Below are 22,629 nucleotides of genomic sequence, written 5' to 3'. Positions count from 1 at the left end.
TACTATGGGGGGGTCCCCTTTGATATTTTTCTCCTCCTTTTCTTTGTTTATCCTTGAAATTTCTTGAGAATTCTAGAGGATTTTAATGATTAGATGACTTATTAAGTCATCTTTTCTTGGGCCTTTTAATTAATCTCATATGGGCGCTTAATCCAAATGTTAGCCCAATTAGAGCCCACTCCTTCTCTCTTTTTTTCCGTCATGAAAAATTATTTTTCGAAATTCCGAATTCGCCCTTGACATTCCCTCCATATTTCCGTGAGGCATATTGCGAATTTCCCTTTATGCCCTTGACCTTTCTTAAAATTCCGCTTCATAAACCATTCATATGCTTAACAAAATAAAAATAAGGCACTTTGTAAGTTCCTCATATTTGTCTTGAATTATCCAATTGCACAAAATGCGGGATATAACGAAACGATTTTGACATTAGTAAAAGAGATTTGATGCGTTCATCGTTACAAAAGGAAGGAGAAGTGCATTTGATAGATGCGTGTATCATATGACGGTATCTGGTAATTCAAATATTGCATTTCTTCAGTATATGTTGATGATATACTTATTCTTAATAGTATGACGAGAGATAAATCATTTGAAGATCTTGCTAAGTAAGGAGTTTGACATGAAAGATTTAGGTGAAATTAAGAAAATCCTTGCAATGGAGATTCACGGGAAGAACGGTGAATTGCATCTCTCAGAAAGTATATTGAGAAGGTAGTTAGAGGTTTGACATGGATAAATATAAACTCGTTACTTTACCGTTAACCATTTCGGACTTTCTTCTTTGATGGCACAACAATCAAAGGAAGAGATTAGGTATAATATCAAAGTTCCTTATTCTAGTGTAGTTGGTAGCATTATATGCTATGGTTTGCACTCGGCTTTGAAATCTTCCTCAAGCGATTGAGTGTGGTAAGTTGATTCATGTCTAATCACGGGTAAGACACATTGGGAAGCAATTAAGTGGATATTGAGATATCTTAAAGATTCTTCGAATGTTGGTCTAAATTTTGTAGGATGAGGAAATGAGGCTTCTCGGTCCTTGGTCATATGGATTCTGATGTTGCGGGTGATCTTCAAGAAGAAGATCGCTTAACTGGGTTATATCTTTCTTATAGGTAGTGCCATCGGTTGGAAGGCCAGGCTCTCCGGTCTATAGTTTCTTTGTCCACAACGAGTATTTGAATATATGGTAGTAGCGACGATAAAGAAGGCTATGGTTGAAAGGTTTGGTGTCGGAATTGAAGTAGGATTCAACATGAACCAACTCTAAAATGTACCAGAGTGCTATTCACTTGATAAAAAATCAGAGATTTCATGATCGCACCAAACACATTGATATCAGATTCCATTTTATTCGTGATGTTGAATAAGGCATAGTTAAGGTCTTGAAGGTTGACACAAAGGAAAACGCAGCGGATATATTGATCAGGTGAGTTCCCGACTTTGTCAGCTCGGTCATTGTATGAATTTGGCGAGGAGTTCACGTCAATCAGCTACGTCGGGATGGAGAACGGCGAGGCAAGGTAGAGCTACTAGTATGTACAAGGTTTCGGCTAGTGTCTCTTGTTTCCTACATGGAGTTAGCTCACATAGGCTTAGAGACATTGGACTGAATGACGTTCATATGGAAGCTTGAAATTCATCTCAAGGTGGAGATTGTGAAGTTGAGAACATATTCAATTCAATTCCTAATCAAAAGCCACTACGGAAAAAGGAGTAATTGGCGGAGGTTGAAAGTTGCAATTCGCAGAGGTTTTAGCCTCCACTATTTTCTAACAACAAATAGTAGAAGTTAAAACCTCCGCGGATTATAACTTTCAACCTCCGCAAATTACCATTTTTTGTAGTGAGCGGAAAGAAATAAAATGAAACTTTTTTTTTTGTTGGTTTTCGAGTGTTATTGGAATTTAGATCCTTTCTAGGAACGGATTAGACCTAGAGTATAAATACATGCTAGCTAGGATTTATTAAGTAGGACAGAATATAGAACCGAAGAGTATTCAATCTTGTAACTTACTTTCTCCCTTGATATTAATAAAAGTGTCGACTGTTCTCCTTGAATTAGGATCATATCGATCCGAATCACATTAATTCTTGTGTTTTTATCGTTTTCATAACGGTGACTATAAGAGCTTCTCATTAAAAATACAAGGAGGAATGTAAAGTTAATAATTTTCAAATATAGAAGTATATCATTTTTTGAAACAAACTAATAAGAAAATAAGTAGCATACAATCTGGAAAAAAAGAAAATAGCATTCGTGGTTATGAAAGTATACCAAGATATTTACCTAGAGAAACTTGATCCATGGGAAGTCAGAATAGGGAGCAATACAACCGTATGGCCATCCCTTTTTGCCGTCACGGTATATCCATCAGGACAAGAACAATTGTAACTTCCTGGAGTATTTATGCAGATCTTCTCACAGAAACTGTTATTTGGATGATCAGCGCATTCATCAATATCTGAAAAAAGATCAAATTAATTCACAAGAGTTCTTGATTATGGTGCATAAGCAACTTTCACTTCACGAAAAAGGTGTAAAGCTAACTATTTTAATCACTTTGAACTCGCTAAAAAAGTGAAATAAGACCACACTATTTATATTATAAAGACTAAGTTTACTCAGACTTCTACCATTTTATATATTTATATGGCATGCCTAATTATATTACTTAAAACATGTTACTCTTCTCATCCATCGATATGATTGGATTTTCATTCGGGGAGATTGAAAAAATAACAAAAAAGCTAAATATAAAAAATAATGTTATCGGAAATCGAGTGAGGCCTTGAGAGACAATTTTGAACATACCAGGCTCTTGAAATTTGTCATTTGCATTTGTTGAGGGCATTCAAAAAAAGTATATATATGTAAATCGAAAGAAAATTTATCCTATATATATCTGTTGTAATTTTGGGAAGTGTCCTCGACATCTGTAAATCATACCACTGGATCATATTAATGGAAATGGTCCTACCTTGGCAGCCTTGGTTGAGATAAGGATTGCCATCATAACCTGGATTACAGCTGCAGCGGTAGCCACCAAGACCAGTATCAGAATCAACGCAATGACTATTTTCACGGCAAGCATAATCCTCGCTTTTCAGAGCTCGCTCGCACGAAAGACTCCCAATGGCCCAGTCCAGCACGATGGGTACAGTGGCCTTTAATCTCTCAAAAAAATAATCAACAATTAGATCATCACCTAGATCTGGCAACCCCCGGAAATGGAAGCGATCTGCCTCGCCAATAAATGCATACCCACATGAATTAAACGACCAAACGTCGGTGTGGTTTTTTGTACTAGACATGGCTGTGTTATAGTATTTCAAGCCCTTGGCTATCTGTTTCTGGCAGCATCCTATGCCCATACATTCTCCTTCCATCGCGTCCCCCGAGTGGATACAGGTGGCGTTGCAGCCATACTCAAAGTTGTTAGGCCCCGTGATGAAAGCAGTGTCATCACAACCAACGACCATAAACCTGTTCAGCGCCGAGAAACTATACGGACTTGATTCTAAAATTGTATTCGAAACGATATACACTCCAACCGAAGTCACTAGAGATGCGCAATTCAGTATCCGAGATGTCGTACACCTCAATGTTTCGTATGAAGGGTTTCTGAGAACCATTAATATATGTTGCAGTCGATCTGGAATCCCGAATCAAAAGCACAACCTGATCCAATACCAAATGGGTATGGAACCGTAAGGTTACCACGCTGCTTACGGCATCCTGGTTTTGTTATACTGATGCTGGTGACGGTGTTGGTGCTGATACTGGTGCTATTAGTACTGGTTTGGATACGGGCTAATGTCAGTATTAGCACACAAGCGTAAAAACAAGCAATTTGGTAAGGAAGCAGACTCATTCGTTTTAGGTCCATATGGTTTTGAGTTTCCATGATGATGTAAACTCTAGTTCAAGTAACAACGTACGATTTTTGTTATATTACTCCCCCTGTCCCAATTTAAGTGTCTTGGTTTAACTTGGCATAAAGGTTAAGAAATAAAAATAATTTTTTAATCTTGTAATCCTAAATCAAATATGTGTATAAGGTACTAAAATATCTTTTAAATTTTGTGGTTTTAAACTTATCATGTAGGATGTTGAATTGTCAACTTGCTAAATACTCATAAATCTCTCAATTTAAGTGTCTTACTTTCTCTTTTTTTGTATGCTCCCAAAAGAGTGTCTCTTGAACGTACAAGAGAAGAGGGGGGGGGGGGGGTGAATTGTGAGCCTGTTAAAAAATCTAGTCAACTACTGTTTGGTGCCGATCAGGCGATAGCGAGACGACTGCACAAAATTATTAGTCCTTCGATTTGCAAAAGTATAAACCACAACAAATAGTAAGGGTGCGAGGAATATAATATGAGAGCAATAAAATAAATGACACCAGGAATTTTTATATTGGTTCGGAACCAATGTGGTATCCTAATCCAGGTCCCTTGGGTTGCAAGGAGGTTATCTCTTTAAGCTCTTTGTAGTTTGAGTTGAGTCTGACCTTTGTGGTTTTCCTCGTTCACCACCAACGTTTACAAGTTTGGTTTTCACTCGCTCACCAACAACGAACAAGGGTTGGTTTTGACACGCTCACCAACAACGCACAAAGTTGGTTTTTCACTCGCTCACCAACAACGACTCTTTGGTTTTACTCGCTCACCAAAGAAACGAAAAATGACACAACCGCTCAATACAAAGCCTCACCAACTATACTATATCTCTCCTCTCTTTTTGTTTACACGGTGAAGTCACTCGGGATTACAATGCTTATGAAAAGTAGAGCAAAGAACTTGAGAAGGTTGAGACGAAAGTATAAGTGGTTGCGTGCTCTAATTGTTGCAGATGTCTTCGCTTTATACTTGGTCTTCTAATCGTTGCTCGCACAAAACAAAGTGTGTGACCGTTGTAGCCAAATATCCTCCTTGAAGATTTTCTTGAACTTTTCCTTTTTTTGTGTGCATATTGTATCTTCTACTTGCCTTGATGTACGTGCTCTCCATAATTGTGTAAGTCGGATGGCTCCTTGAAGATTCTTTTTCTTTGATTGAGCAATAATGGATCTTCCTTGTTTAATCAATTAAGTCCTCAATTCTTGATAAGGTAAATCCCAAAGAATAAGAAAATAGTAAGTGATCACTATTTCTTTTCTTGTCCACGTATCCATTAAATATGGATCCTTTTCATTTCCTTGATACCTTCTTTTTGCTCCGAATCTTCTTTTCCATATTTAAATATTACTCCCTTGACATCTTCAATCAAAAGTCTTCCTTCTAAAAATATAGTAACTCAATTGTTAACAGCTTTACTTGTTGAATTGTAATTAATTCCAGCCGTAATTAATATACGGAGATCTTTCATATCACATAATAAATATTTTCCATAATAAGGCTAATGCAATAATATTCCATGCTCAACATAGAAGATTTGTTTCTCGAATAATTCATGCTATCTCCTTCCAATAAGTATTCAATAATATCTTCCATATAAATGTAGCTAGTATATTCAAATTCAAATTTGAATATTTCCTCACTTTCATCTTTCCAAAATAACTAATATTCTTTCCATCAATTTCTCCGAACTCTTTTTCTCTTGTACAGATATGAGCTTTTATTTAGGCAACCCAAGAGAATTTCAAGATCCTCTTCATTCACCGTGGATCTTGATTAGAGTGTAATCACATTCGTCTTCTTGAATTTGGACTTTAATCACTTTAAATATGGATCTTTTGTGAACTTGAGACTTCTTGATGCTCCATAGATTTTGGATCTTCCTTGAGCAACAATTGATCTTGATCTTTTCCTTTTGTAGAATATTTCCCTTCCATAGGATCGTAGTAAATATTCTTCCCATAATTCTTGCACTTTGATTTGAGTAAGTCTTTTCTTCCACACCTTCTTCCGTAATTCCATCTCATCATATCTTCTTTTCCATATTTGATTAGATCTTCACCAAATCCTTCTTAATCAAATAAACCTGTACCAAAAATAAATTTACCACAATTAAATGTTCTTTTATTAATAATTATGTTGGTTTGTTATCATCAAAATTAATAGGTGAAACCTTGGACCTAACAATATCCCCCTTTTTGATGATGACAAACCATTGAGTACAAAACTTTCAATTTTAATAAAAGATAGAATGAAAGATGATAAGAAGGATGTGAACTTCCCCGAATTAGTGAACTCCCCCTGAATATATGTTCCTTTATTCTTGAAGCACAACTTGAAGGAGTGGCTCCCCACTCACTTTATGATTTCTCCTTCTTCTTGTGCATTTCCTCCTAAAGATACTAACAAAGCAAACGTTTTACAGAAAAAAACTTCTCCCCTTTTGGCATCATCAAAAGGATGAAATAGAATATACCAACATATTACATAGGATATAGCAATTAACACATAATAGATCCATAATGCGATGATCAATACAAGTCAACTAGGAATCATAATCCATAAGTATTCAAGGATAATGAAAAAAATACCTTTAAATATTCAATTTGATAAGAAGGAATTTCGCTCTAGTTTGAGAAAAATAACTATTAGAAATATATCAAAAGAGTTGGTAACCACATAAAGCATAATAACCAAATAGTACAAACATTTTGAGTTAACTGAGAGGGTTTGTAAGTACCAATTGAAGAAATCACACATGTTAGCTAAAGGACAATCAATAAAAAAATGAGGAAGGTTTTCAGAATGTAAAATAGTGGGAAAATATTTGAGCCAATTTTAAGAGTATGTTATAAGAAAAGAATAACAAATAGACTACCATGTACTTCTAAACTCACAAATAACAAAAGCATATGGGTTAAGAGAAAAATGAATCCTTCTCACCCAGAAAAGGATACAAAACTATCCACCATATATTATCATACTAATTCCTTTCTTCAATGTAAGAAAATAGCTCTATTTGATATTCAATTTCCTCAAGGCAGACTTCCATGTAATCGTTTATTCGCTTGGCACTTCATTTGATTTGTGTACTTACCGATGTTCTTCTTGACAAGAGAGATAGGATGAGCTTACTAGAGTATTCAAGCATAATGAATTTTCCATACAAAATCTCTTGAGTACTCCCTTTGGATACTTGGCTTCGCTGAAGAACCTCTCATCTACCTTTGCATTATTTGAAACTTGAAGAAGAATGTTAATTCACCCTCGTAATCATCCCAAGTTCGAATACCTTGTAAAATCTTATGAATTTCTTTGTACAACTTATCGTTAGTACTACATGATATAAATATATGAAACTATTAAATTACAGTCATGATTTTTAAAAATGATTTTTTGGAACAAAGAGAAATCAACTTCTCTTACTGTTCTCTTGGGATGCTTTCAAATCAAAAAAATCTGGTAGCATAAGTACTCTTTTAGAAGATAAACTATTGGGAGATTCTTGACAAAATATTTTTTAGTTGTAAAATCATTTAGAGAGTTACTTTTAACATGCATTCTGAAATAGTTTAAAGGCTTTATAATATGCTCATGAGAACTAACATACTAATAAAATGTCAAGAATGAAACAAACCTTCTTGTTGTGAAACCTTGGGCTACAAGTTTACCCTTAGTTCTCACAACCTTACCATTTCGATCGAGGTTCATCCGATTATCCATAATTTCAACTCGTTTGTCTTGGAGATAAGTTCTCATATGTTATCTCTCCTTCATTTTGCGTTCAACTTTTCTTGCATTGCTGGAATCTTTCATTTATTTTGATTAACTTCATCATGACGTTCGGTTAAGCTTGTACATACACATTCATCAATATATTGCTTGTTGTCCAGAGTAAGTTCTTCATTTTCATGCTCAATTTCACTTCAAGAAATATTAGTCTAAAGAGAACGTGCATAAAGATCTTTATAGCTAATTGTCTAAAAGCCATAAGAATTATAAGTAGTAAAGATTACGGAATATACCATGAATTTTACCACTTTGTCCTTACCATGACGATAGACATTTGCAACCAAAAGGATGAGAATAATCTCAAATTTTTCTTCCTTTCCATATCCATATGAAGAGTTCTTTAAGATAGATAAAAAAATCATAACTCATGTAACTTGTGAATAATTATCAATCGTAGAAATACATACCTCTTGCCTTCAATATTTTGAATAAGTCCATATGAAGAGGTTATGAAGGCCTCAAGTTATACAACGTTCTTGGGCTTTTAATGAGGCGTTAGTATTCTTACCAAGAGAGCAAATACATGTGATTCCTTCAAGAATGATCTCAGACCCACATATATATGAATCAAATTTATTTATATCAATTAAGATTGCATGCTTGCTTGTCTAATAACTTATGATGATTTAGATTTTAAAAAATTGCAAGACATTTATTCAAGTTATTCAAGGTCTCCGAGGTCAGTTATAACCAAGATTTAGCAAAATAGTAGCATGATGCAATTTAGTCGACTCAAACCATATATAGTTGCAGATTAAACAACAGCTAGATATACATCACCTAATGCAGTGAGAGAAACTTGAATAATCTTCAGTATACCATTCATTTCAAGTCTACCATCATATGCTAAGTTCCTTCAATTTGTAGAATACATATGAACTTTGAAGCATCTTTAATCTTGTTCCTTGACCAACCGCTATGCAAATATCAATAATTATATTTATGGCCAGACTCAAGGAATTCTGCAAAACAAATTAGTTTGCTTTTGGTACCGAGTCTTTTTTGGGTCCTTCATGGTTAGTAAATTGTGTAGTTGGAGATGCATGTAAGTGTTTGGGTCTCCAAACATATTTAGATCTTACATGATTTCTGGCATAGTTGCACATAAATGCTTTATGTCCAGAATTACCACAATAATGACATGTAATATGAGAATAAGAGTGTTCGCCTGCAGTTGAATTATTAATCGACTTGAACCTTACCTGAGTTGACTTGGTTAAAGTAAGGCATCTACTAGTGGATCCCTTTTTAGTTAACTGGTAGTTCTTAAGGAGATTAGTCGACTTCCATTGATCAAGGTGGTGACTAGAAGATTTGTGCAAAGTCTTCATTTGCTTGTGCAACTCAGAATTTTCTTCTTGAAGTAAGTCATAATTAGTCTAACATTCCTTAAGTTGAATATCCAAGTCTTTCTTTTCTCGTTGAACTTTCTTGAATGCACCAAGAATTCTTTGCAAATCTTTCAAAGCTAGATCTAGAGTTTCCTCAAATCATCACAATTATTACAAGTCATGATGTGAGTATGACATACCTCTTCAGTTTCTTTCTCGTCACTCAAAGAAGAGGTTCTGTGATTTTTGTCGATTTCTTTTCCTTCCAGGAATCACATGAGCGCCATTTCTCCGTGATTACTCTCTTTATCAAATTCATCCTCATCGCTCCAAGTTGAAGTTCTGGAATTCTTCTTGTTGTTATTGTTAGGACACTTTAATTTAATATGTTCAAGTTTACCACATTTGTAGCAGTGTATGTTCTCTCTTTGTTGGACCTCTTGATTCTGGATGGATTGAGCACTCTGTTTCTTTCTTCTTTTCCTTTTGACGTTGTTGGATGCCTTATTCAAATTTTCTTGATATACCTTTTCTTTTATGGTGTCCTCATGGATAGCTTCCAATTTATCCCATATTTCTTTAGCAGTTTTACAAGCGGATATTTTCTCATATTCTTCTTCACCAAGAGCACAATGGAGCAGGTACATCGCTCTAGCATTTGTTTGCATAATATCCAAATGTTCTTTTATGTAGTCAAATATGGATGTCTCTTTTTCGACCTTCTTTCCAAAGACTATTATTCGGAATAGGCCTCGCCTATTCTTAATAACTAGCCAGGCTCTATAATCGTTGATTGAACATAGATCTTCATTCTATCCTTCCACCGATTGTAGTAAAAACTATTGAAGTAGGGTGGCCTTGTTGAGAGTCCCTCTTTGAAACATGGCTTCGGTAATTTGATGCCCCGCCATGGATCTTTCCTCACTTCGTTGTTAAGCAAAAACAAAAAATGTGAAGACGATTTGGCTCGATACCAATTGAAAGTACAAGAGAGGGGGGGGGGGAATTGTAAGCCTCGTTAAAAAAATCTAGTCGACTATTTGTTTGGTGCCGCCAATCGATAGCGAGACAAAATGCACAAAATTATTAGTCCTTCGATTTGCAAAAGTATAAACCACAACAAATAGTAAGGGTGTAGAATATAATATGAGAGCAATAAAATAAATGACACTGAATTTTTATCTTTGGTTCGGAACCAATGTGGTATCCTAATCTAGTCCCCTTGGGTTGCAAGGAGGTTATCTCTTTAAGCTCTTTGTAGTTTGAGTTGAGCACGACCTTTGTGGTTTTCCTCGTTCACCACCAACGTTTACAAGTTTAGTTTTCACTCGCTCACCAACAACGAACAAGGGTTGGTTTTGACACGCTCACCAACAACGCACAAAGTTGGTTTTCACTCGCTCACCAACAACGACTCTTTGGTTTTTACTCGCTCACCAAAGAAACGAAAAATGACACAACCGCTCAATACAAAGCCTCACCAACTATACTATATCTCTCCTCTCTTTTTTGTTTACACGTAAGTCACTCAGGATTACAATGCTTATGAAAAGTAGAGCAAAGAACTTGAGAAGGTTGAGACGAAAGTATAAGTGGCTGCGTGCTTTAATTGTTGCAGATGTCTTCGCTTTTATACTTGGTCTTCTAGTCGTTGCTCTTCGAAAATAAAGGTGTGACCGTTGTAGCCAAATATCCTCCTTGAAGATTTTCTTGAACTTTTCCTCTTTTTTTTTTGTGTGCATATTGTATCTTCTACTTGCCTTGATGTACGTGCTCTCCATAATTGTGTAAGTCAGTATGGCTCCTTGAAGATTCTTTTTCTTTGATTGAGCAGTAATGGATCTTCCTTGTTTAATCAATTAAGTCCTCAATTCTTGGTAAGGTAAATCCCAAAGAATAAGAAAATAGTAAGTGATCACTATTTCTTTTCTTGTCCACGTATCCATTAAATATGGATCCTTTTCATTTCCTTGATACCTTCTTTGCCTGAATCTTCTTTTCCATATTTAAATATTACTCCCTTGACATCTTCAATCAAAAGTCTTCCTTCTAAAAATATAGTAACTCAATTGTTACTGCTACCTTCAGCTTTACTTGTTGAATTGTAATTAATTCAAACGTAATTAATATACGGAGATCTTTCATATCACATAATAAATATTTTCCATAATAAGGCTAATGCAATAATATTCCATGCTCAACATAGAAGATTTGTTTCTCGAATAATTCATGCTATCTCCTTCCAATAAGTATTCAATAATATCTTCCATATAAATGTAGCTACTATATTCAAATTCAAATTTGAATATTTCCTCCCTTTCATCTTTCCAAAATAACTAATATTCTTTCCATCAATTTCTCCGAACTCTTTTTCTGGCTTGTACAGATATGAGCTTTTATTTAGGCAACCCAAGAGAATTTCAAGATCCTCTTCATTCACCGTGGATCTTGATTAGAATGTAATCACATTCGTCTTCTTGAATTTGGACTTTAATCACTTTAAATATGGATCTTTTTGTGAACTTGGAGACTTCGATACGCTCCATAGATTTTGGATCTTCCTTGAGCAACAAATTGATCTTGATCTTTTCCTTTTGTAGAAATATTTCCTTCCATAGGATCGTAGTAAATATTCTTCCCATAATTTTGCACTTTGATTTGAGTAAATCTTTTCTTCCACACCTTCTTCCGTAATTCCATCTCATCATATCTTCTTTTCCATTTTTTATTAGATCTTCACCAAATCCTTCTTAATCAAATAAACCTGTACCAAAAATAAATTTACCACAATTAAATGTTCTTTTATTAATAATTATGTTGGTTTGTAATCATCAAAATTAATAGGTGAAACCTTGGACCTGACATCTCTTTCCATATTTAATAAGTTTACAATTCAAACATCCTACATGACGAGTTTATAACTACAAGATTCAAAGGATAATTTAGTACATTATACACATCTTTAAATCAAGACTAAAAAAATTTAAAAAAGTTTCTTTATTTTTAAACTCCGTATGATCAAATCCACAACTTAAAAATTGGGACGGAAGGAGTCTAAAAGGAGACTGTTTTGAAACAGACCAAAAAAAAAAAAAGTAAGACACTTAAAATTGAGAGGAGGGATCGGAGTAGTATTTATTTTTAGAAATAAGATGCAAAGACTTGGGGTCAATGATGTCGATGGGCACGGTTCATAATGATTCCTGCCTATGGACTTGTTCAAAAGAGTCGACAGGGACGACCCTTGCCTCGTGTGTGGATGAGAAGACCTTGAAACCCATTACATTAAAGGCATGCAAAGACTAAATATGAGTCTTGCAAATTTGTCATCTAGTGGTGATCATCATGCACAAGGCCTGGGCGTCGAGCCGAACGAGTCAAGCCTAGTCGAATTTATTATAAAATTGAGTCGAGTTGAGCTGAGCTCAATCAAACTTGTTATACCAAGCTCGAATAGGCTCTTTAATTAATATTTAGTGTTGTGCGTAGTGCTACGCCATAAGACTTTTAAAATAAAGTACTTGATTAAGAAAAATAGAAGTATTACTGGTTTAAAATAGGTATTTGCATTCAAATGTGATTGAATTATATACATTACTAGTTTAAATTCGAATCCAAAATTAAATGAGGTTAATTTAATATTGAACATAAAATAGAATTTTTAAGCAAAAAAATAATAATAAAGCTGCAATAAACTCAAAAAATATGTACAATATTAGATTTCTTTAATTTAAAATTACAATTATATTTAGTATCACTGACAAGGTAATCTAAAGTAACAATGTGTAATAAGAATTTTATTATATTGAATTAATTAAAAAAGTACAAAACTACAAATTTATTAGCAGTAAATATTAGTACTAATTATTAAATTGACATATTACTAACTTACTTAGAAACTAAGATTAATGGATAAATTTTAATTTCAAAATCATCATTACTTGACTAAAACATGCCAATCAAGTTTCAAGGAGCAGACTCAATCAAGTCCGAGCTCGACCAAGCCGAGCTTTGACCAAGCTTAATCGAGTCAAGCCAAGCCCAACCAAATTTTGATTGAAATTGGGTTGAGGTTTGAATGTAATCGAGCCGAGTCGAATTGAGCTAAAATATAACTGAGTAGAGCCTCGAGCTAGCTCAGCTAGTTGTCCAGACCTATTTTGGCCAAAACTCAATTTAGTTTTACGTAAATAAATAAACTCAATCATTTCCATACATTTTTTTTTTTAGGAAGCGGATTGGGGGGGGGGGGGGGGGCGGATTTTTACTATGGGTGATGGTATGTAAATATTGTAAATATTCCCTTCCTTATGTATTGTAATTAGGTCCTATAATTTAGCCTAGTATCATTATACCTACTTTGTATATAAGGACTTTCATACATCAATACGGATCACGGATTGATTTCTCGTAGGTATCGACTAGGTTTCCTTCTAAAACCCTAGCCGTCCACCTCTCTCTCTCTCTCTTCTAACCCTAACCCTAGCCGTCCCCTTTCCTCCTTCCTCTTCTCCTTCCATGGCCGACAACAAAAATTTCCATTCTCGTTTAACCGTCACGAATGTGAAATCCTTAATCCCAATCACTACTAGACATGGAAACCGGCCATTATCACGAACGGGCGACCCTTTTCAAAGTCCTAGCCCGCGTTCACTCTCGTCCTCGAGCACATCATACCACCCCCCGACACCGCCGAACTCACCGCGTATGACGCCACAAAGCGCGGCTAACCTTCCGCTCGGAAACGCCTAGATGCGGTGGTCCTTCAATGGATATACGCCACCGTCTCCCATGATATTCTCACCTCATTCTCGTGGCGGATGATGTTGCCGAGAAGGCTTGGAAATCGCGTTGCTCAACTTTTCCAAGATAATAAACACTCACGGGCGGCGTACCTTGGAAACCGAATTCACCACCACAAAAATGGCGCGACTTCGGCTCGGTTTATGGCCTATTACAATAGGCTCAAGTCTCTCACGGATCAGCTTGCCAACGTCGGGTCGCCCGTGTCCGATCAACGTCCGGTCTTGCGACTTCTCGCCGCTTACACGGAGACGCGTGCACACTTTGTCACCACCATTCAACAAAAGATGTTTTGCCTTCTTTCTCCGAAGCGTGCTCCGGGACCAAGCTCGAAGATGCGGCCCAAGGAACGTGCCCGTGATTCCAACCTCGCGCCTACTTGTCGATAATGATGCTCCCTCTCCACCACTCCGGCGGTAACAATAATTCCGCCAACCGTCGTGATAATAATCGTGGCGGTGAATTCTAACCGGAACAAGGCAAAAATAACAACAACAACGCCAACCGCGGGAGGCAAGCGCGGGCAGCCGGGGGGCCGGGGATCGGGCCGCAGGGGCCGGCCGCGCCGACGGACAGCCTACCTCGGGCCGGGCCACCACCGGCCCGCTCGCGCGCCCCGGAAGAAATGCCATCGCCCCCCCGCCCGTATCCGACGACAAATGCGCAACACCCGCCACGTCGCGGCCCGCAGCGGCATTCGCGCGGGTCCCCGGCCGCCAGGTATGGCGCACGCTCCTCCTACCTCGGATACACTCCGACAGATATGGGAGCGACCATGCACACTCTATCCATGCATCAACCGGATGACAATTGGTACATGGACACCGGGCGACTGCTCCACGATCGCCAACTCGTGTACTCTCGCGTCTTATTTTAATTTTGAGCAATAATTACGAATTATTGTTGGTAATGGTAGCACTATTCCACCGAGGCTATGGTCATACATCCCTTCCCCCCACCTAATGCTCAATTACGTCTCCGAAATGTCTTTATGCTCCAAAACTCATCAAAAACCTTGTTTCCGTACGTAAATTCACTAAGGATAATAATGTTTCGTTGAGTTTGATCCTCTTGGGTTTTCTCTGTGAAGGATTTACCGACGGGGAGCCGCCTAATGAGATGTGAGAGCACCGGGAATTGTATCCTCTCAATGCCACGAATGGTCCACTCCACCATCCACCTTCCTCGCCGCATCACCTAGCTTGTGGCATTCCCGCCTCGGCCATCCGGAAAACGCTATCCTTAGTTCTCTTCGTAGTAATGCCTTAATTGAATGTAATAGGGCCCGTACTTCTTTTTGCACCTCTTGTCCTTTGGGGAAACATGTTAAATTGCCATTTTATGATTCGTTGTCGTTTACTAATATGCCGTTTGACATCATTCATAGTGATTTATGGACATCTCCTATTTTAAGTTCTAATGGGCACCGCTATTACGTTTTCTTTCTTGATGATTATAGTAATTTTCTTTGGACTTTTCCTATCTCTAACAAGTCTCAAGTGTATTCCACTTTTCTATCTTTTAAGGCGTTAATACGGACTCAATTCGAAAGAGACATTAAAAACATTCAATGTGACAATGAGCGGGAATTCGCAAATGGGCATTTTCAATCTTTTTGCGCCTCAAATGGTATAAATTTTCGGTTTTCTTGCCCCCATACATCTCCTCAAAATGGCAAAGCGGAACGAAAATTAAATCCATTAACAACATAGTGCGCACTCTTCTTGTCCACTCCTCCGTCCCCCCTCTTTTTGGCATCATGCTCTCCAAATGGCCACATACCTCCTCAATATACTTCCTACCAAAGTCCTTAGGCAAAAATCACCGACGCAAGTTCTTTATCAACGAACCCCCACTTATTCCCATCTCTGGGTTTTCGGGTGTCTATGCTATCCTCTTTTCCCATCTACGACTATTCATAAGTTACAAGCGAGATCCACCCGTGTGTCTTTTTGGGCTATCCGTTGAATCATAGAGGATATAAGTGTTATGATTTGTCTACCAACAAAATCATCATCTCACGGCATGTCATCTTTGACGAAACTCAATTTCCCTTCTCCAAATTGTACACCGGTCGACACCAACTCCAAACTTGAGTGCCGGCGGGCCTCGCTTGCATGATCCCACCCAATATCGTAAGTTGGCAGTGCGCTTTACAGTACCTTACATTCACAAGACCAGACATCTCCTATGCGGTTCAACAAGTATGCCTTCACATGCATGATCCTAAGGTTGCCCATATGCATGCTCTTAAACGCGTAATCCGATACGTTCAAGGTACTATTGAGTTTGGTCTCCATCTGTACAAATCCTCCGTTGCCTCTCTTGTCTCTTATACAGATGCAGATTGGGGTGGTTGTCCAGACACTCGCCGATCAACTTCTGGTTATTGTGTCTTCCTTGGAGATAACCTCCTCTCATGGTCATCCAAACGGCAACCTACCTTGTCCAAGTCGAGTGCCGAAGCCGAAATATCGTGGCGTCGCCAATGTCGTCTCTGAGTCTGTTGGCTTCGCAACCTCTCGGAGCTCCGCCGTCCCATCCGGACAGCTACATTGGTTTATTGTGATAACGTTAGTGCCATATACCTATCGAGTAATCCGGTTCAAGACCAACGCACTAAACATATTGAGATGGGCATACATTTCGTACGCGAGAAAGTTGCCCGTGGAGAAGTTCGTGTTCTTCACGTCCCGTCCCGTTACCGGATCGCGTATATCTTCACTAAAGGTCTTCCGCGCGTGCTATTTGATGATTTCGGGGACATCCGCGTACGACAACCTCCCCGCTTCGACCGCGGGGTGTGATAGACTATGTAAATATTGTAAATATTCCCTTCCTTATGTAAATATTCCCTTCCTTATGTATTGTAATTAGGTCCTATAATTTAGCCTAGTATCATTATACCTACTTTGTATATAAGGACTTTCTTACATCAATACAGATCACGGATTGATTTCCTACAGTTAAAAAATATAGAGAAGTAAACACACGAAGAAGCTAAGAGGGTTTAACTTCTATTATATATAGATAAAAGATAATTTTAATCTTGTATCAGTGTAATTTTTTCACCGAAGGGGTTCCCCTTGCCTCTTACTGGCTCCGATACGACATAATTGACTTTGCTATCTAATTTGCAGCTTCTAAATAAAACCAAAACATAGTCTAAAGTTTCTTCTAATTAGTGCCAAGCTCATTCTCTTGCAAAATATATTTTCCAAGAAGCCGTCCAAATGGGATCTTAAAATGACGACGACGAGAGTGGCAACATAAAGAGATCAAATGAAAGACAAACTCCAAGAAATTCCAATTTTCTTTTGTTAGTTACGTTCTTCTTCTTCATCATTAAATTATAAGACAGTCCGGTATACTAAGTTCCCGCTATATGCGGAGTTAAAGAAAAAACCGGACTACAAGAGTCCATTATACACAGTCTTACCCTGCATTGAATAAAGTAAATGTGGGAGACAAGGAAACAAATCTCGAGTGCAAACCAAAATGCCCCCAAAAAAATCATTTTGAACCAAAATACCCGAACAAAAAAAAAAAAATGTTACAAAACTACCTTTAAATCAGTTCAAGGAGATGGAGTCGTTAACTACTTTAGCGCAAAAGATTTTATCACAAGAGTATAGAAACTTCGATTAAAAAAAAAAATTCTATAACGCGGAAAAATCTTTAACGTTATAGAAACATGACCAAAAAAAAAAAAAAAAAAATTGGCCAACTTTATTTTTTGCAACACTTAGTGTTTTTTTCCATACTTTGACCAATGATTAGTCGTGTGTCAAGACTAAACGTCAATATTTTATATGAACCTGATATTTTTTTCTACGTACAATATTGTAGGCTAAATACATCAATGATATGTAAACGTTTGGATCTTCATTTTAGGGGTTGAAAAGGTGCCCGAAGTAAGTTTTGTTTGTAAACTTTAGGTTTAAGTGTTCTATTTACATAGACGTCCATTTTTGTTTGAAGACTTGTTTTCATTAGCTTAAAGTTTTTTTATTTTTAGGGTTTAGATTTAAGTGTGTTATTTTTTAAAGCGTAACTTTATTTCAAATATACGCGATTTTTTGCGCTCGGACATCCGATTTACGCGATTTTTTTTTTTTTTTGGCAACATATTCGAAAGAAAGTTACGCATTAAAAAATAACACACTTAAGGAACTTAGTGTTTTTTACCATAAAAAAATCGCAACATCTTATTTTAATAAATCTTTTCTTTGCAGCGCTTAGTGTTTTTTCCATACTTTGACCAACGATTAGTCGTGTGTCAAGACTCCGAAATGTCAATATTTTATATAGAACCTGATATTTTTTTCTGCGTACTATAATGTAAGCTCAATACATCAAGGATACGTAAACGTTCGGATCGTCGTTTTAGGGGTTGAAGAGGTACCCGAAGTAAGTTTTGTTTAAGGTTTAAGTGTTTTATTTTTTAAGGTTTTGATTTAAGCGTGTTATTTTTTAATCAAGACATAACTTTATTTTGAATATAAATATAATTCTAAAAAATATAGGGAAAAACTAGTTGTAAAGTGGTCAAATTTTAGATGGTCATAACTTTGTGCTCGGATGTCCGTTTTACGGTTTTTTTTTTTTTTTTTTTGAACTTGCGTATTTTTTAGAGATCTATGCGGACAAACTGCCGCGGTTTGGTCGAGCCAATTTTTAAAAAAACACCTTTTATCCCATTCAATTTCAATTTTTCCCCAAATTGGCCTGAAATTTTCAGTTTTATTTACTTATAAGATGATGATACACAATAGATTTCAACGTAAAATCCCGGGTAATGTAGCTGTGAATGTCAATTTCACTTCGCGGTTTCAATTTTTGAAAATAAAGCGACTAATTTTCTCGACATATAAAGTTAACTAAAATAACCTTACGGTCAAACACTAAGTTTTTCCAAACAAAATTACTTGTGCACCTTTTCAACCCCTAAAATGACGATCCGAACGTATACGTATCCTTGATGTATCGAGCTTACATTATTGTACGCAAAAAAAATATCGAGTTCTATACAAAAATATTGACGTTTCGAATCACACACGACTAATCGTTGGTCAAAGTATGAAAAAACAAAAAAAAATTTGCCAAATTTTTTTTTGTTTTTATTAGTGCTTGCTATTTTACTACGCTATACAAACAAAAAAAAAATATTCTTTAGCGCAGTAAAATACTGCGCTAAAGCAGTTAAAAACCTTTTGGCAACGACTTTATTTTCAATGAATCTAAACCCTAAAAATAAAAAACCTTAAGCTAATGACAACAAGTCTTCAAACAAAAATGGACATCTATGTATATAGAACACTTAAACCTAAAGTTTACAAATAAAACTTAAACCTAAAGTTTACAAATAAAACTTACATCGGGCACCTTTTCAACTCATAAAATGACGATCCGAACGATTACGTATCCTTGATGTATTGAGCCTACATTACTGTACGCAGAAAAAAATATCAGGTTTTATATAAAATATTGACGTCTCGAAGTCTTGACACACGACTAATCATTGGTCAAAGTATGGAAAAAAACACTAAGTGTTGCAAAAAATAAAGTTGGCCAATTTTTATTTTTTTTTGTTACTGTTTCTATAACGTGAATATTTCTTTGCGTTATAGATTTTTTTTTTTAATCTTCTTATAACGCAGTAAAATCGCGCTAAAGCGTTTAACGTCTCCCCCGTGGAATCGCTTTAAATAAAGAAATTACTTGTGCTAAAGGTAGTTTCGTAATATTTTTTTTTTTTTAGGATATTTTGATTCAAAGTGATTTTTTGGGAGGCATTTTGGTTCCGGACTCACAAATCTCCTCCAAGCCTTAGCTTAGCTTGAGATGAAATGGCTTAATCTTTTTCAAAAAAGAAAGGGAAATAAATCTGGTAGGGACAATATGAAAACGCTGTGCCCTCACCAGTCACATAGAGGAAGGACCCAGCCTCAATCGCAATTAAAACTGACACAACAACCCAGTCAACAAATTTAAGCCGATGGTAGGTCAGAGGTATTATCACAAAGGTCGTCTGGTTAGGTAATTAGGATATTGATATATAACCTATTTGGACAAGCTTCTAAAATCAGTTTATTTTGAAAAGTATTTTTTTAAAAAGTACTTTTATTGATAATCAGTTTATGTTTGACTAATCAATTTAAAAAATACTTTTGAGTAACAATTAGTGTTTGACCAAGCTTTTAAAAATTGTTTCTAAGAGCCTGTTTGGCCAAACGGCTAACAACTGCTTATTTGAGAAGTGCTTTTCAAAAAAGTATTTTTGGCAAGAAGCGATTTGTGTTTGACTAATTAATTTGAAAAGTGCTTTTTGACAAGCAGATTATGTTAGGCTAATTTTTTTAAAAAGTGCTTTTTAAATGTCAAATTATGAAAAAGAACAAGTATCAATGAACGTTTACTCATAAGACTATTTTATAGAGAGAAATTATTTTGGCTCGAAATACGGGAAACAAGAACAACATACTCAGTGTAATCCCACAAGTGGGTCTAGGGGCAAGGGCGAATTTAAAGAGGGCCGAGGCTGTTCATCTGAACACCCTCGGTAAAAACTTACAGTGTATATATAGGGTAGATTTTCTGTGTTTATGCACATATATTAACCTTTGAACACCCTAAATAAAAGTAAAAGGTTAGCTCAATTGGTCCAGGGTGTTCAAAATTGTCTCTAGCGTCCTAGGTTCGATTCCTATTGCCAACATTATTTTTTATATTTAGCTTTTTTTTTTTTTTTTTTTTTTTTGAAACCCCTGAATGAAAATCCTAGATCTGCCACTGCTGGAGAGAGTAGGATGTATGCAGACCTTACCTCTATATCTGCGAGGTAGAGAGGTTATTTCCGATAGACCCTCGACCTCGAATTAGAGGAACCTACATATATTAGTATATTATACCGCGGTCCCTGGTCAGAACCACATGTGCAATAGTTTCCCTGCATGTGGCTCATATTAAAATATGAATCAATATAATACATAGATAAATCAAAGAAAATATTAAATATTAATATAATATCAACATAATGATTTTAATATACTAAAAAACATCAACCAAAATAACACTTAATAAAATAACACTATCATTCTTTTAAGTACAAACAAAGTAATAAGGCTGCTTGAAGATCAAAAGTAAAATAAATCTCTTCTTTTTTATAAAAATTGAAATTATATCTGCAATATAAAATTAAAAATTTATAAAAATACAACTTGATAATTGTAACAAGAATATGAAGTAGCTGTAATTTATTTGTAACATTTAAATGTAATTATTTGTAGCCTGCAAGGGTTGACTGAGTTGGTTGGGTAAGCGGTTTTCCACATGAGAGACTTAAGGGTGAAATGGATTTTGGGGTTTATCATTTGGGTGTGTGTTTTTGCTTCTTTTTTTTTTTTTTTTCTCCATGAATCTCCATGAAAGAAGCTTGATGAAGATGATGATGATAGGCGGGTCGGAAGTGGGTAATTTTTTTGAAATGCAATTCATTTAAAAAGGATTTGGGGGTTTTTACTCCGAATGGAGGTATAAGTATAGGTTACTACTGGCAAGCGGTATTTTTGTCATTTTATTATGAAGGGTAAAATTCTGCAATAAGCAAGTAGAGGTATATTTAGTAGCTTTTTCTGCTTTTTAGAATTCAATGTTGGCCAATTTGGTTAAAGAGGCGTAAGTGAAGCCGAAAAGGTGGTAGAGGGGGTATTTTAGCCACACGATAGATGAATGAAGGATATATTTCAACCTTTTTGGATAGTTTAGGGCACTTTTGGACCTTTTCCATTTTGAATTTGTTTTTTCCCCTTTCGCTGACCCCTCGATTTAAACCCGTATTCGCGTTTTAAGTTTCCCGGATGGAAAAAAAGTCATCTCCCCCTAAAGATTTTCTTCCCATACTTGGCCCCCCAACCCAAGATCAAGCTGAAAAAAGGGGAAAAGGGGGCCTATCGCTCCAGCGCAAAACCCTTTTTGATGAAGTACTAGGGAAAGTAATTGCACTGACAAACTATTACTTATGTGCTTTTCCGGCACCTTTCAAGTTCAAATGGTTAGATGTATCAATTATCTAGGCTTAGCAAGAACAGCTAACTTAAAAATGATGTTTGGTACGTGCAAACGACTATTCTTCTGTACACCAGTCAGTCCTCTTTCGAGGTAGTCACCCCAAGGAATATTTACTAGCTAGCTAGTCTTTTTTCTTACATTTTGTGTCCTATATATGGAGATGATTGAGAATCTTTTTCACGCAAAAAATTGTTAATTAAATTTTGGCTTGTACATGAGAATATGACAAATTTTCAAGACCCGGTTTTTAATCTTGCCTTTAATTTGGTTCGAGAATCCTCTTTTCCACAGAGATAGGAGTCAAGGTCGTCCCCCTTGACTATTCTGAACCAGTGGTGAAGTGGGGCCCCCTTGGCATGATAACCCCCAAAGGGTTTGCATTTGATTAATAATATGGAATATCATTTGGTCGAACTGGCTAGCGTTTGCATCATTTTGGAAACTTTAAAACCATGGGGCCCAAAAAAACATTTTGCTTCCTTACCAAATTGCTTGTATTTACGCTTGTCTGCTGCTACTTTTCTAACATTAGCCACGGCCCAAACTAAAATTAACGGAAAAACCAATATAATAAAGCTTTTTGGGGCACGGGAAAAACAAAAAAATACAACGATATTAACCCTTTTAACATAATATACGTATATATATTACATGAAAAAATAAAACCCAAAAAAAAAAAAAAAATGCACCACAAAAATCACTATTCAAACACAACTACATACAATAAGACCAT

General features: G+C 36.2%; 2 protein-coding genes and 1 pseudogene across 2 annotated transcripts in view; 2 read left to right on the top strand and 1 right to left on the bottom strand.

Moving 5' to 3' along the window:
* The window catches only part of LOC132048711 (wall-associated receptor kinase 2-like), a gene marked incomplete at its 5' end in the record, with an annotated part of 98,085 nt that overhangs the window by 44,057 nt on the left and 31,399 nt on the right, over positions 1-22,629 (top strand). The window lies entirely within an intron of this gene.
* LOC132050699 (wall-associated receptor kinase 2-like) lies at positions 2,290-3,538 on the bottom strand. Its single transcript, XM_059442077.1, has 2 exons — positions 2,985-3,538; positions 2,290-2,468 (listed from the first exon to the last, which is right to left on the bottom strand). The coding sequence occupies exons 1-2, from the start codon at positions 3,484-3,486 to the stop codon at positions 2,290-2,292; spliced, it is 681 nt and encodes a 226-aa protein (XP_059298060.1). The 5' UTR covers positions 3,487-3,538.
* The window catches only part of LOC132050698 (wall-associated receptor kinase 17-like), a 27,894-nt pseudogene continuing 8,910 nt past the window's right edge, over positions 3,646-22,629 (top strand).

Source organism: Lycium ferocissimum, chromosome 3 (assembly GCF_029784015.1).
Source record: "Lycium ferocissimum isolate CSIRO_LF1 chromosome 3, AGI_CSIRO_Lferr_CH_V1, whole genome shotgun sequence".
Taxonomy (NCBI): Eukaryota; Viridiplantae; Streptophyta; class Magnoliopsida; order Solanales; family Solanaceae; genus Lycium; species Lycium ferocissimum.
This window is presented reverse-complemented; position numbering and strand designations above follow the sequence as displayed.

What these genes read in the sequence shown, in the direction of transcription:
- LOC132050699 (XM_059442077.1), bottom strand. Translation starts at nt 3,486, where the DNA reads ATGGTCGTTGGTTGTGATGACACTGCTTTCATCACGGGGCCTAACAAC. An exon ending in TCTCAACCAAGGCTGCCAAG is followed by an intron (nt 2,469 to 2,984) that starts GTAGGACCATTT and finishes ATCTTTTTTCAG; the next exon opens with ATATTGATGAATGCGCTGAT.